The sequence below is a fragment of the Labeo rohita genome, unplaced genomic scaffold (genome assembly GCF_022985175.1).
Source record: "Labeo rohita strain BAU-BD-2019 unplaced genomic scaffold, IGBB_LRoh.1.0 scaffold_96, whole genome shotgun sequence".
Classification (NCBI taxonomy): Eukaryota; Metazoa; Chordata; class Actinopteri; order Cypriniformes; family Cyprinidae; genus Labeo; species Labeo rohita.
Genome location: NW_026129920.1, coordinates 1 through 16,014, shown reverse-complemented (window position 1 = coordinate 16,014; position 16,014 = coordinate 1). Strand labels below are relative to the sequence as shown.

Here is a 16,014-nt window from a genome sequence, read left to right as displayed (position 1 = left end):
TTTTTTCATACCGTTTACTTTATAATTTAATTTAGTTACTGGACGGCATTTGATATATTTTCAAATTATTTATAAATTATATATATATATGAGCTAACAGGGTGAAAACAAGCGATGACGTCACCGGCGGGGGTTCGGCCGGCAGGGGGCGCTCCGTGCGGCGAGAGGCGGGAGCGCGCATGCCCGTGTCCCGCATTGTTTGGATCAGCTGTGCGTGGATGTGAAACCCCACCCAATGAGGAAGGACGAGCCGTGAGCAGCAGCAGCAGCAGCAGATCCGGACCGCGACAGCAGCCGAAGCCGAACTCGAACCCGAGCCCGCACCATGATCGCGCTATTCAACAAGCTGCTGGACTGGTTCAAGGCCCTCTTCTGGAAGGAGGAGATGGAGCTAACGCTGGTCGGCCTGCAGTACTCGGGAAAAACCACGTTCGTCAACGTGATTGCGGTAATCAAGCCTTTCCTGCCTCTCGCTTTATTGCAGGCCTCGCTCGAGTAACGGGTCGCGTGATTGACGCCGCGCTAATCATTACAGAGATGTCGGACAAGACGACACCGTCAGAAACAGCGCGATGTGTACGATTTGGCGGCATTAGCTCCGATAAGAGGTGTCAGAGACCGAATCATCAGTGTAGCGGATGCAGCATCATCAGATACAGTGTGTCAGATCACAAACAATAGGTCAGATACAACATAGAAGATACAGTGTGTCCGATTCAGCACCTTTACGTCAGATACAATAGATCGGATAAACGTCTTTAGGTACAATGTATCACATACGGAAAAACAGATCAGACACAGTGTGTCAGATGAAGTATTATTAGATACAATGTGTCAGATTCAGCATCAGTGAATCAGATACAGGTAAATTGTGTGCGTTGTAAGATCAGATAGAGTAGATCAGACACAATATAGAAACATCAGACACATTGTGTCAGATTTAGGATTGTTAAGTGTAATATGAGGTGTCGGATACAAATCATTTTAGTAACAGTTGCAGCATCATGAGATCCAGTGTGTCAGATCAGATGGATCTGACACAATGTGTCTGATTTAGCATCATTGGGTCAGATATAATATGTCAGGATTACAGTATAATCAGATCATTCTGTTACATACAGATTTATTAGATCAGACACAATGTGTGAATTTAAAAATCATTAGATACAGTGTATCAGACAGTGTGCTTCATTAGATCAGATACAATATAGAACATTTAACTTTATCAGATACAGTGTTTCAGATGTAGAATCATCACATCGGACACAGTGTAGATGACACAATGTGTACAATTCAGCATCATTAGATCAGATGCAACATTATTAGATATGTAATGTATCATATATATCATCATCAGATCAAATGTGATACAATGTATCATTTATTATCATTATATACAGTGTTTCAGATACAGTATCATCAGAACAGACACTAAATGTCAATTTCAGCATCACTATGTATCAAACTGAATATTTAGATCAGACACAGTCTACAAGATAAAAAAACAGCATCAGACTTAATATAGAAGATACAAAAACAACAGACGTAGTATGTCAATGTCAGCATCATTAGGTCAGATAAAATATGATACAGCATCATTAGATACAGTGTATCAGATACAGTATTATCAGATACATTGTGTGCATCATTAGATCAGATACAGTATAGTTTCAGCTTAATTAGATACAATGTTTCATATAGAGAATCATCACATCAGACACAGTATAGAAGATGTTATATGTCAAATTTAGCATCACTATGTATCAAACAGAATATTTAGATCAGACACAGTGTATCAGATTTTCAGAAACAACAAATCAGATACAGCATCAAGCGGAATATAGCACCATTAGGTCACATAAAGTACATTATTAGATACAGTGTATCACTTGCAGTCTATCCGATACATTGTTTCATAATGCATTGTCAGATTAAAAACAATAAATCAGACACAATATAGAAGGTTTAACATCATGTGTCTGATTCAGCATCATTACATCATAATGTGTCAGCTTAAGCATTATTAGATCAGATACAACTTTGTTCGATATGTGTCACATGCAGCATCATCAGCTCAAATCAGATACAATGTATCATATTAATGTAATTAGATACAGTGTTTCAGACACAACAACATCAGATCAGACACAAGGGATCAGATAGCATCATCAGACACACAGTGTTATTACATTTTTTCGCTTAGCCGATGCACATATTATACATTATCATCATATCGGACACAGTGTATCAACTTTAACATTATTAGATCAGATACAACACTATCAGACACAAAGCATTATAGATGGCATTATTATATTTAATCATTTAGCTAATGTGTTGTATTATTAGACACAATGTATCATATACAGTATCATCTGATCAGACACTTTGTATCAGACACAGTATCATCAGATTTGACAGTGTATCAGATAAATTGTTGTGGAGATCCTGTCCTTGACAGCTGTCAATCAAAAGCAAGAGCTGATCAGCTGACCCGGTTTGTCAACCAATCAGCATCTGGCATTCCGTCCAATCATGTGATCTGCCTGAACGGTGTTTGAGTATTCAACAGCCACCACACACACACACGCACGCTTGCTCGCTCAGGAAGGTCGTTGGTGCATAAATTCAGGCATTTAGTGGCAGTAAATCACATCAGCACCTGCTGTGGAGCTGCAGGGATGTAGAGGCTGTGATGAAGCAGATTTCAGTGGATTCTGATGTGTAAAACTCTGCTTTTTTTGTGTGTGTGTCTGCAGTCAGGTCAGTTCAGCGAGGACATGATCCCTACGGTCGGCTTCAACATGCGCAAGATCACCAAGGGAAACGTCACCATCAAGGTCAGGAGATCACAGTGTGTTTCAGAGCATCTCTGAACAGAAATCATTTTAAAATATTTATATTTTATATACAATAATATTACCAAAAAAATCCCCATTATATTACATAAATGTAGAATAAAATATTGGTTTATCTGCAGCTTACTCAATAAAGGTAAAAACAGAATTAAAATATATTTTTTTATATGTTTCATAATGCATTAAATAAAAAAAATACATTTATTTTTTTTAATGTATTTTAAAAATACAAGTAATCTTTAGAAAATATTTAAATTAAGTTTAATTTAGTTTTCATGTTTGTTTTGTAGTCACACCAGTGTTTTAAATTGTAATTAGTTTCAAATTTTGCAAAAATGGCAAAAATATAATTGTGTAGTAATATATATATATATATATATATATATATTTAATTCTTAATGGCTTTTATTTCTCGTGAGTGTGTTTTACACTGTATTATTTTTAATGTTTGAGTGTGTGTTTTTGTTATAGTTGTGGGACATTGGTGGTCAGCCGCGCTTCAGGAGCATGTGGGAGCGATACTGTCGTGGTGTCAGCGCTATTGTGTGAGTATATCAGTAATCTCAGGTACATTATGTACCGTTATCATGTCATGCATTCGTAACAGAACCTGTGTGTCGTTCAGGTACATGGTTGATGCGGCCGATCCGGAAAAGATAGAGGCGTCGAAGAACGAACTGCACAACTTGTTAGACAAACCACAGCTGCAGGGAATCCCAGTGAGTCTTTACTGCACCATCTCATATCATTTCAAGTATTAAGATCATATTTTATAGATTTGTATTGCCTCCATGTGGCTATTTGTTCATTAAAGTGTCCGTATTTACTCAGGTTCTGGTTTTGGGCAATAAGCGAGATCTTCCCGGAGCTCTGGATGAGAAGGAGCTCATCGAGAGAATGTGAGTTCATCCCTAACATTTAATATCTGAATATATGAAGTTTTAATTATGATATTAAGTTAAATTGTCTGATCTTCAGGAACCTGTCGGCCATCCAGGACAGAGAGATCTGCTGTTACTCCATCTCCTGTAAGGAGAAGGACAACATTGGTAAGACATTAATAATAAAAATACAGCTTTACACCTTATATATCAATCAGATCAAACCACTGAATTATTGTTTACATGCTCCTTACTATGCTCGTTCTTCAGAATTTTCCCCTTTCTGACCTTTAAATATCAGGGAATTTTGAAATGGGGATTTCTAGGAATGAAGAAGTGAGATTCTCTTCTGTTAATCACAGATCCTTTAATTGCAAATGACTGTAAAGTTTGTAGAAAACTCTTAGAATGAGCAGAATGAGCCTGCCTTAAGATAGGCTGTTTGTGCTACTGTACCTTTAAGACGTCTCTAAAAATGTCTGAGCTCTATGATTGGCTGCCTGTGGTTGCTGAATAAATGCATATGTGGGTGGGTCATATGTTAATGAGCACATGGTCATGTGTTCCAGACATCACACTACAGTGGCTGATCCAGCACTCGCGGACCCGGCGGAGCTGAGGAGGTGGAGCCGGCGTCTGATTGGAGGAACCGCATCATGTGATCAACTGTATTTTAGGCGCTCTTGATTTCGTTCTAAACAAACAAGCATCCGCCCCTCCCTCTGTTCTTATAAACTAATCCACATCATTTACATCGTTTGAACGTTGATTTTTACTTTGACTTGAATGTGCTTTTTTTACAGCTCGTCATGAAGTCACATGACGCGTTTCGCTCGCGCGCGTCGTTCTGCGTGTTTGCTCAGAGATCGAACCTCGACTCGACGCCCACAGCATCTGACAGAACCAGCGCTTTATGGTCACGTGATTCCGGGCGTTTACACCGTCATCTTGTTTTAACGTTTTTCCAACGTTGCAAGAACGTTCCACGTTGCAGATTTACACAGTTATTTTGCGTTTAACAAGATGTTAAATCTTAGTATCGTTAGCCTGTTAGCGTGACCCGACGAAGATGACATCATCAAAGGTCACATGGTTTGCGTTAATCTTGTAGCATTACGAAATCTTTTTATCTGAAAGCACATGAATCATTCTGAAGAGGTTACCGCGTCCAAACGAAGGTTTTATACGTTTTTTTCGAGTCGCCGTGACTACAGCGTTGTATCGTTATGGGGTTGTCATGGCAACCGTTTCCATCGCGTCGTTTTTTAGGAACGTCAGTCTGTGAGCATGTGTGGAGCGACATCAGTGTTTTATTTGTTTCTCGACGGGATGCAATACAGTATCAGACGACAAACATTGATCTGTCTCTGTCGGACCCGCAGACCGTTGTGCTAATAAAAACAGCGGAGATGTGGCAAAGTTGCACGAATCTCCTGCTGAAATCCAGTGTTGTTTCAGAACGCTGTTCGTATCGATGAGAGACGAAGTTCTTGTGATTTTTCTTGCTTTGATTATTTCGTTTACAGCCTGTTTCGTTTTTGTCGCACATGTGGACGTTTTTAGCCTAAATCATAACGGTTTATAAACGCGTCAGTAGATTATACATATGTAAATTGACACATTTTTTGGTTGTTTTTGGCATGTTTTTACTCATGTTTTTTCACAGTGTTTTTCAACTGGATTATGTAAATAGCAACTTAAACCAAATGAGATCTCCCTCCTGAGCATTATGGTGTTTGTCTTATTGTGATTAGCGTCCTATGATAATAATAACAATAATAATAATAATAATGATAATAATAATAAAGAAGACCCCACTCATATCGCAGCAATCTGAACAAATGGATTGTGTGTGTGTGAAAGAGAGAGTGTGTGTGTGAACGATGGTGTTTTTGCGCACGGATGCCGTCATATAGACTAGAATAATATTTACTTTATAAATGCCGAAGGTTTATTCTGTTGATTTTTCGCAACTGCTAATCACTTTATATTCATCTTCACTAATGTTTAATTTGTCATGAGTTCGTCGCTTACACAAGAGCGAATGACGCAATGCGACAAAATGGGCGATAATCGACACTGCTGCACTGGTTACGTAGTCATGTTACAAAGACGACTTTGACGTTACGAAGTTCGTGTTACGACTCTGGTTAAAATGATAACCGTAGTTACGAAAGTTATTTTTACTACAGTACAGCTGTCAGAATTGAAAAACAAAAACTGACGTAAACAGCTTTGACGACAATAGCAGTCATTTACGAAGTCGGCTTTTAGTTATGTAAAAAAGTTGTGTATTTTCAGTTGCACATTTTAGTTGCGTAACATCAAATTCGTTAATGCAATTGAAGTGGACTTTGCATAAAGTTGGTCTAACGAAGTCAACATCGTTGATTTCAACAACGTAATTTGTGAAGTCATCCTAATGAAGATATGTTCGTAATTGACTTTGTTGCACTATTTCTTTGTTACGTTATTTTTTTTTAGGCTTTATCAGCGTCAACTTTGTAAAAGTCACTTATGAAGTCGACTTCGTTGATTATACTATTTGCACACAAATTAGTTGCATAACGTCAAGTTCATAAATGACTGGTTGATTTGTCGACTGTTGCGTTTGTAAATGACTTTGTCGAAGTTAACTTCGTAGAAGTTTCGTAGAAGTCTTGAAGTCAATCTGACAGTCAACTTTGTTGATTATAACGACATCATTTACAAATACAGTTGCTTTCATAATTAACTTTGTTAGCAATTCCAACAGTTATGTGACTTTGTTAGGTTCGTAAATGCCTTTGTAAAAGTCTACTTCGTAAAAGTCGCATATGAAGTCATCCTCAATGTTGTTGATGATAATGAAGTGTGCAGTGTGGAGCACTTTATTAATTATGATGGTCTGATTGTCGCTTTGTTGTGTTGCATTACTTGATTTGACGCTGATCGCAGAACGTTTGATTTTCTGCTTCTCTTGTTGGAGCTCATATTCACTCCTGTCATCAGTTCATCATGGACATGAGCTCATCTTGGCTCTCGTTATGTTATATATGTGTGTTGATTTTTTATGTCTAATTACATATGGCCATAATGTGTTTTTTTTTTTTTTTTTAATATTTTAATTGTTTGTGGCAGTGTAGCTTTTTCGTTTGCTGGGGAATCATGTGTTTTTTTTTTTTTTTTTCCTCCCCTTGCATGACTCATTATGGGATGGAGCTGGTTGCCATAGTTACTGTATAATCAGAGTGTGATTGGACTGAGCTCGATGATGCCCCCCTTTATATGGATCAGACAGTAACTTTTTAAAGCAGTCACATAACAAGTGTTTCTGTACAAGACTCGATCAGTTGAGTTGTTCATTTGGGATCTTTCTATTCTCTCGTACTCGCGGTGATAACTGTACATGTTGTTCTTGTTATTTACAGATTATTTAAAAATGAAATTAAATGATTTCCCTCTCAGAACTACTGTTTCTTCTATCTTTAAATCAGATCAAAAGATAAAACTACTTTTCTAGGAACTTTATTAGGAAAGCAATTTGGTGGTTTTGACATAAATGTGATGAGAAAAGTCAAATACTATATTTCTACAGTATGTAGTATGTGCATCATGTTTAATTTTTTGTACTTATGGAGTACTTAGTATACCATATCCCACAATGCAGTGTGCTCAACCTACCTTTAAAAAAATAGTATGCAGTGTACATACTGTGCACTAACCAGTGAGCAGTATGCAAGTGTTCAGCTTCTCCAGCAGAGGTCAGTAGAGAAATACAAATATTTATGTTATTAACTATAGGATGAAATCTGTGCAGTGCAGAGTTTTTCTTCCTACTAAGATTAACTTAATGTTTACTGATGTGACATGAAAAAAATAATAAAAATAAAACACTTACTAAACATTAATATACATGTTAAATTAAGAAAGGTGTCAATTTGTCCGTAAATAAATAATTATATTAATTGATTTCATACTTAAATGACAATATCAGAAGCCCCAGCAACTGCATAGCAACCACGCAGGAAACTAACGGCATTTCAGCGACTTTCGCGCTCTTTTTATTTAAACGCTCCCGCGTTCTGTTGGTTTAAGCGAGTTAACGGGGTTCATGTGCGGTTTGTTTGCGCACATTCATCCCGTCAGACCCCTCGCTGCTGTTGATTTTGGACCGGTTTTAGTCTCTGGCTCTCTTATTCAGCTGGTAGGATGTGAGAAGGCCAGAGGTCAGTGTTGTCATGGAGACGGTGACAGCGCGCGCTGACGAGCCGGATGTCCAGCGGGACGCGGTGACCCGGTCTGATCTGACTCATGCCAGCGGAACCCGCGATCTTCCTGCTCCCGCAGACGGACGTCGAGACCCGCGGCGCTGCTGACGGTCGGTTCCGCCGAGCCCGCGGTGATCTGGACCGGCTCTGAGAGGGTTTCCACGGCGATCTCACGCGGAGCTTCAATCTCGTTCGGTGGAACAAAACAAACAGTGTCAGAGAGCCGTCAACCCACACAAAACACACACACAACTCTTAAATGAATATATAATGAACACACACTGGCGCTGAGGACACTTTCACACAAGTTATTTATCCAAACTTAACAGTACTGTGGTTTTCGCTCAAACTATTAATAATACGTACGTTTTTTATATGAATATGTTTGGCATTCACTAACACCACAGTACTGTATTGTATGTGTTATATGTGTTAAATCATATTTGACAATGTGTGGGGCTGATTCTCATTCATGAATTCACATCTGTGACAAAATAAGCTTCTGTGAAAAACACTGTGTGGGTTTATAGTTGAGGAACAGAACTGTCCAGTGAGGTAAATGTAACAAAACCACCTTTTGTGGACTTCTGGGAACGGCTTTATTTGGAAGACCGATTCATAAATAATGTTTTGTTGTTGTTTTAAAATATGTAGTGTTTGCGTAATTTGCATAATTATTTAGCTATGATGTAGATTACATGCTACTCCGCGTGTATTTTCATTACGCTAAAAAGTTCACTTGGCGTAATTTGCATAATTATTTAGCTATGATGTAGATTACATGCTACTCCGCGTGTATTTTCATTACGCTAAAAAGTTCACTTGGCGTGAAAGTCGCGTTCGCCTGAGGGGATCACCATAGCAACAGTACGCTGCTCGCGCGCTTTCCTTAATATTACTGAAGCCGTCATTGTTTGGGGTTATGTTTTAGAGGCAAAACTGTCAACAAAAGTGAGTTAAATATGATGTAAACCTCTAAGTTTGATTACAAGTTTATCAAAGTGTGTATTTTCACCCATAATAGATATAGAAAAAATAAGTTGCCTACGCCTGAGGAGATCATTATTGAACAGTACGCTAATCTAGTGCAAACATATCACAAAATTGTTTATTAACCAAAAAATATATAATTTTATTTATTTTATAAATATATATATATATATATATGTTTGATAAAATTTAATATATATTTGGGTCTGACATTTTTGTGCAATTTGACCACAAGGGGCGCTGTTGTGGAAAATCCTTCTATGGCTAGTTTTGAGCTTTCATTTCAGAGAATCTTTCTAAACAAGTTAAGTAAACCTTCATAAACTTTTGTCATGTTTATATGTAGCTACCTGAATGTCAATGCACCTTGAGCACTGAGGTTGTTACCACATGACAAACTTCAAAAGGCCGTTCCCAAGAATCAGCTACAGAAACATCTTTTAAAAATCTCTCAGAGTGTAAAACACACTCTTGACCTCATTCTGTACGGTTCATGACAGTGCCAGAGCGTTTAATCCACCCCAGATTACTTGTTACCCCATTCTTCCCGCAGAACAGCTGAACTGCCCCTCCGTGTTACCCACATCAACGCGAGGGTCCCGTCTCCACGACAACCGGCGATCTGAGAGAATGTCGCGTCTGTTTCTGGTCTGCCGCTGTTTGGAGTCTGAATGCCGAAAGCTGGCGTGTGACAGTCGCGTAGCAACCGCTCAGGGGCCGCTATTGATATTCAGCGCGGGGGCCGCGGCTCGGGAACAATACGGCCCTTATGGGCCCCCACGACTCCTCCTGAGAATCTACTGTAGGAGGAAAATCACTTGAGAATGGCCAAGAGACAGCGGTTCAACTGTGTGTGCAATTCTTCCAAACAGACAGGTCACATAAGTACAAGTCCGTTAAGCATTTCTGCGTAAAACAGAGAAGTTAAAAAGTTTATGCGACATATTCAAACTCTTTTATTGGCTGCAACCAAGTAGAAAAAAGAAATACAAAAGATTCAGTGCTAACAATCTGTTCAGCTACATCAGTTCACTTTACTATCTAACATGTTAAAGTTCATTATTTTCTCATAGTTCATAGAGTCTCTGCTGAGAGTTTGTAAACGGGCACAAGTCGTTTTTTTCCAGCAGAGAGTCAGTCTTTGATATGTGAGACAGACTCAATAAAACATAATATTTCATCTTCAAAACTTATAAAGGTTTATCTGACAAGACGATTTATGTTTTTCCAAACCATACTTTCAGTTTTAAACACTGACAATTTGAAGATAAAAATTAAGTGCATAAAAATACAGTGTTTTCAAGTTTGCCACAACTGTCCATCCAGCAGTACAATGTTTATGGATAAACAATATATTAGTTATTAATTCCAATGAAGTGCACAATTTGTTTATATTTCTGTAGTGAAGACGTGATGGATCTATAACGAAAATAGATTTATGACTGAAATACAGCAACTAATCAAGGATTTTAAATCTCTAAACATGATTGGACATAGACAAAGAAACAGGAAATTGCATTTCTGCATTTAACTCTCCTCATCCAGCGGTGAGTGACGGCATAATATAGTATTTATTTTATAACATTTTTAATTTAATAACATTTTTTGTGTTTACACAAAGTCATACAGATTTGAAACATTTAAATGGCAACAGGATAATCATTTTTGTGTGAACTGTCCCTTTAAGAGTGTTAGCGATGGACGATATTTCATTCACAGTTTTTATGGATGCTAATCAACATGGCGTTCCGATGATTAGCTCGGCTGGACCGTCCTTCACTTTATCGAAGAACACCGCGGGTGACGTTCCTGACACAATCTTCAACTTCTCTTCTTGGACAGAGACAGGCGAAGACAGGGATGAGGACACGGCTGTGGCATTGGTGGACGAAGACGAGGACGTGGACGAAAACGAAGGATCCGGCAGACACTCGTCGCAACAGCAGCAGCAGCAATCCATAAATGCCTGGCCTAGAGAGCGACAGATACACAGCAACACGACAGGTGTCGCTCCTGCCCGCACAAACAACAGGAACTGGCCAATCAGAGCGAGCAGGGCTCGTGTGGCCACGCCCACCTCCACGCCCGCGTAGGCCAAAACGATATTCCAGGCATTTTCTGGCAAACTGCAAATTGCATAAATGGACGCCAACGCCACCACCGTACGGGTCAGCTGACGCTCCCGCCGTTGTTTCTTTGGAGACGAGGATGCGGAGGAAGACGAAGACGATGTGGAGGATGGCCGTGCAGCTTTGCTCTTAGCGTTCTCGTCCGTGACATGTCTTGTAAGCAGCTGACACGCGCTGGTGAACAACAGCGGCAGACAGAAGAAACATCCGAAGGTCCACCACATTCTGGCCTGTTGGTACGTCAGCACGAGTGAGTACAGTGTCTCCGGAAGCGCCACGGATGGCTGCTGGCTGCATGAGTCCACTGGCAGACCCGTCCGTGGAGACACAGCCTGCTCCAGCTGCCACATCAGCAGCTCCGGGGTGGCCAGAAGCAGAGATCCCACCCAGATCACCGACAGCTTGGCCAGGATGGACTGACAGGACTCAACCTGCCGTGGCCGCGGTGGAACGCTGGTCACTGCATGGAAGCGGTCAATGCTGAGCGCACACAGAGTGAACGTGGTCACTCCGAGAGATGTCACCTGAAAGACATGTCAACAAACACTTGTCAGACTGACATGAAATCACATGACCTGCAGTACATTTTTGGAACAATAGCATGGTAAAATAGTTTTTTTCCCACATGTACTATTGTAAAACAATATATTTTTGATCATCTTCCATGATGATACCATGTGTTATGGACATATACAATGGAAAACTATGTTTTTTGTTTTTTTTTAGACATTCACAATGGAGATACCACTCTTTTCTGGATGTCTAAAATGGTGATGCCATGTTTTGGAATGTATACAATGGTAAAACCACATTTTCGCGACATTTAACATGGTTATACCATTTTCTTTTTTTTTAATCTAAAAAATCAAATAAAAAAAAAAATGTTTTTGAACTTGCACAATGGTTATACCATATTTTGGACATGTACCCTGGCAAATCCATGTTTTTTGAACATACAATGGTCATACTGTGTTTTTTGGACATCTACTCTGTTAATACCATGTTTTTGAACATGTACAATGGTAAAACCACGCTTTGGGGGACATTAATTTGGGGGACATTTACCATGGTTATACTTTGTTTTTCTGGACATCTACTATACCTAGATCATACAACATGTTTTTTGAACATGCACAATGGTTATACCATATTTCGTACAATTTTGTAAATGTACAATGGTCATACTATGTATTTTAGACACCTTGCTTTTGAAGATGTAAGAAAATAGTAAAACCTTTTTTTCTACTATGATCACGTTTTTTTTTTTTTTTTTAGACTTTTACCATGGTGATAGCACTCTTTTTTGGATGTCTACCATGGCGATGCCATGTTTTTGAACATGTAGAAAGGTAAAACTACATTGTTGGGGACATTTGTTTTTGGTATATCTACTATGCTAACGTTTTTTTAAGACATTTACCATGGTGATAACACTCTTTTTTTGGATGTCCACCATGGTGATGTGATGCCATGTTTTGGAATGTATACAATGGTAAAACCACATTTTTGGTACATTTACCATGTTTTTTTTTTTTTTTTTTTTTTTTTTTTTTTTTTTTAAATCTACTACATTTACAGTACTATGGTCATACCATGTTTTTGAACATGCACAATGGTTAAACCATATTTTATGGACATCTACTTTGGTGATACCTTGTTTTTGGACATGTAAGATAGTAAAATCTTTTTCTCTACTAAGATGACATGTTTTTTAGACATTTATCATGGTAATACCACTCCTTTTTGCATGTTCACTATGGTGATGCCATGTGTTTAAACCTATTCAAACCATATTTTTGGGGACATTTACTGTGGTGATACCATGCTTTTTGGAAGTCTACCATAGTGATGCCACGTTTTAAACATGTACAATGGTAAAACCACATAAAGGGGGACATAGGCATGTTTTTGAACATGTAAATGTTAAAAGGTAAATGTTTTTTTTACATTTATCATGGTGATATCTTGTGGTTTTTGTGCTATGCAGACATTTTTTTTAGACATTACCAGTCTTTTTTTTGTCTACCATGGTGATTCAATGTTTTTGAACATGTACAAAGGTAAAACCACATTTTTGGTGACATTTACCATGGTTATACCATGTTTTTTGGAAATCTACTACATCTACAGTACTATAGTCATACCATGTCTTTTGGGCAAGTACAGTGGTCATACCATGTTTTTTGGACATCTACTCTGGTGATATGTTTTTGGACATGTAAAATGGTAGTATTAAATTAAACAATTTTACCATCTTATTCCATCACTAGTCAGTAGGTGTGATATAAATAAGGGTTGATGTTCCCAAGTGACTGTTTCTACACAGAATGTTTGATTTGCATCTAATTTATTAGCATATAATAAAATGTTTTAGGGCCACAGAAGTGGGTCAACAGACACGCAAACACTCTCCACAGACAATCCTGTCCTTAACACACACTCTAAACACTCATTCAACAAGCTAATGAGCCCAATTAGTGCCGCTAATTACCCGGAGATCTCATTTACATGACAATCAGGAGAGCTGGTGCTGTAAAGAGGAGGCTGGAAAATGAACTCAAGAAACTACCCACTATGACACACACACCCCGACTCTGATGGATTAAGACGGCTGGTTTTCATGCACTTTTTATATTTAGGGTGAAAAAAAAATTAGTCTGTTCACTAATAAATAAGTACTATGGTATTAGCATGTTTCTTAAACATGCTACCATACTAAATTGGTTTTTGATAGACACTTTATTACTTTATGAAACCGATGGATATATGAAACTTTTTTTTCTTAGAATGTTCTGGCAAGGTTCTCTCATACTTATTAACAAATGTTCAGAGAGAACCTCTTTAATAATGTTCCCATAATGTTAGAACAGTCTACCAAGCTAACAAAAATACATTCTAAGAAAGTTTTGATAATGTTCTCGAAATTGTCAAACTGTCCAGTTTGAAAGTGTTTTTGAGAAGTTTTTTTTCTTGGTTATTCAAACATTCCATTTTAATATTTTGCAAACATTATGAGAATGTCACTTTTGAATGTTCCCTGAACATTCTAAAAAACGTTATACCAATTAAATGTTATCAACTTAAATGTTTTGGTTGGACGTTCCTATAACATTTTTAAATGTTACTATTTGTTTAAGAACGTTCAGAGAACACTAAAATGTAACATCCCATTATATTTGTGAAATGGAACGTTTGAAGAACCAAGATTTTTTAAAAACATTTAAAAATACAGATATTTTGAACTTCCAGAGAACATTTAGAAAAAGTTTTTTTTTTTTTTTTTTTTTTTACTTACCAGAATATTAGCAAAACTTCCTCAGAATATATTCTTGTTAGGTGGGTAGACAGACAGGTGTGTATATTAGATAAATGAACTGACCGCCTGATTTGTTGCCTAATTAAATGACTGATTTCTCACCTCCACATATGGCACTATCCTGCAGGACAGATCTCCCATCAGCCTCCTCTTGGTCAGCTCGTTGAAGATCACCACCGGCAAGCAGAAGAACAGGACCATGAAGTCCCAGAACGCCAGACTGGCCAGCGCGCAGTTCCACGTGCTTTTCAGGTAATAATTATGCCACACGATACACATGAGCGCCAGGTTACCCACAATGCCCACGGAGAACACTATGAGCGCCAGCAGCATGACTGCGTAGGCGCTGTACGACTCGTCCGTGAGCGGGTACAGCGGGTTGTGAACGCGTAGCGAACCGTTGAAGGTTCGCGGAGTGGTGAAGAACACGTCGGGATCGGGATGAGGTCGCGGGTGTCGGTGCGCGTTCCGCTCGCGCTGCTTGTGTTTGGAGCCGCGCGGAACTCTCGGCGAGCGCGCATCTTCATCATCTTCATCACCGCGACGCGTTGCGGAGGCGTTCAGCTCCAGCGATGAGGAGGGTGATGATGATGATGATAACTCCATCAGGCTCACCTTCATCTCCACCGTGCGTTTATCCGCCTGAACTGAGCCGGTAAACACAATCAGAGCGAGTAAAACGCTCAGCATCATCGTGAGGCTCTGCTGAACGGATCTGGATGATGATATGATGTGCTGCGGAGGAGCGGGAGCTCCAGTCTGATCATCTCAACAAGTTCTGCTCCTCTAGTTTCTCAGCAAGTTTTTGAGTGAATTCACGAAGAGCGCCAGAATAAAACCCGCCCTCTTGTGGACGATAAATGACACTGTTCACTTACAAAAAAAAGTGGAAAGTTTTTGGAAATGTTGCCATGGTGACCACTTCGCAAACCTTTCCACATAATTACACTTTTTTTTTTTCTATTTTAAGTCAACTCTGAAATTACATTAATTAAAACTGTACATTGATTCAGCTAGTTTTAAAGAACACAGAAAACTGAATATATGAAAAAACGTAAATTTATTTAATAAAAATTTATTACTCCTTAAGAGAACTGTGTGTGTGTGTCTTAGTCAGCAAATTTTTAAATGACATCAAATCACTGTAAAAGGCCACTGGACAATATTGATTTTACTAGAAGTTTATTGTCCTCACAGTGATGTTACATTATTTGTATAAAGTATGTTTGCACTGCATTTGGATATAAACCAGATTGACAGATTGATTATTTATTTATTTATTTGTTTTTACACATCATATACCACCAATCATATTTTTTTATGGTTTATCATAGATTAAGCTGATTAAACTGTAATATACAGCAAACATTCTTATCTTTGTCTGCAGAATGTTGTTTTGATCATATGTGGGACTGAATCTTGTCTTAAATCCCGGTCTGTATTTGATGAGATCTGATCTTCTTGAGGTGTTGATGAGCCTCAATCTGAGACGAAACACAAGAGTCTCATTCTTCATCTTCTCCATTACATGTATTGATACAAACTCTCAATAGCGTCCTGTTTTGAGTATCTTCTCCATTCATCTGGTAT

General features: G+C 38.5%; 2 protein-coding genes across 2 annotated transcripts; one reads left to right on the top strand and one right to left on the bottom strand.

Annotated features, from left to right (window-relative positions):
* Nucleotides 1-156: 156 nt before the first annotated feature.
* Nucleotides 157-7,188, top strand: arl8a (ADP-ribosylation factor-like 8A). The gene is made up of 7 exons (XM_051105313.1): nt 157-448; nt 2,760-2,840; nt 3,330-3,403; nt 3,484-3,577; nt 3,690-3,757; nt 3,837-3,907; nt 4,309-7,188. The coding sequence occupies exons 1-7, from the start codon at nt 326-328 to the stop codon at nt 4,356-4,358; spliced, it is 561 nt and encodes a 186-aa protein (XP_050961270.1). The 5' UTR covers nt 157-325; the 3' UTR covers nt 4,359-7,188.
* Nucleotides 7,189-9,911: 2,723 nt separating this feature from the next.
* gpr37l1a (G protein-coupled receptor 37 like 1a) lies at nt 9,912-15,243 on the bottom strand. Its single transcript, XM_051105333.1, has 2 exons — nt 14,527-15,243; nt 9,912-11,632 (listed from the first exon to the last, which is right to left on the bottom strand). The coding sequence occupies exons 1-2, from the start codon at nt 15,115-15,117 to the stop codon at nt 10,715-10,717; spliced, it is 1,509 nt and encodes a 502-aa protein (XP_050961290.1). The 5' UTR covers nt 15,118-15,243; the 3' UTR covers nt 9,912-10,714.
* Nucleotides 15,244-16,014: the final 771 nt, after the last annotated feature.

Excerpts from the sequence above, each read along its gene's own strand:
- arl8a (XM_051105313.1), top strand. The coding sequence starts at position 326 with ATGATCGCGCTATTCAACAAGCTGCTGGACTGGTTCAAGGCCCTCTTC. Across the intron at positions 3,404-3,483 it reads CGTGGTGTCAGCGCTATTGT|GTACATGGTTGATGCGGCCG; the intron begins GTGAGTATATCA and ends TGTGTCGTTCAG. Across the intron at positions 3,908-4,308 it reads TAAGGAGAAGGACAACATTG|ACATCACACTACAGTGGCTG; the intron begins GTAAGACATTAA and ends CATGTGTTCCAG.
- gpr37l1a (XM_051105333.1), bottom strand. The coding sequence starts at position 15,117 with ATGATGCTGAGCGTTTTACTCGCTCTGATTGTGTTTACCGGCTCAGTT. Across the intron at positions 11,633-14,526 it reads GGATAGTGCCATATGTGGAG|GTGACATCTCTCGGAGTGAC; the intron begins GTGAGAAATCAG and ends CATGTCTTTCAG.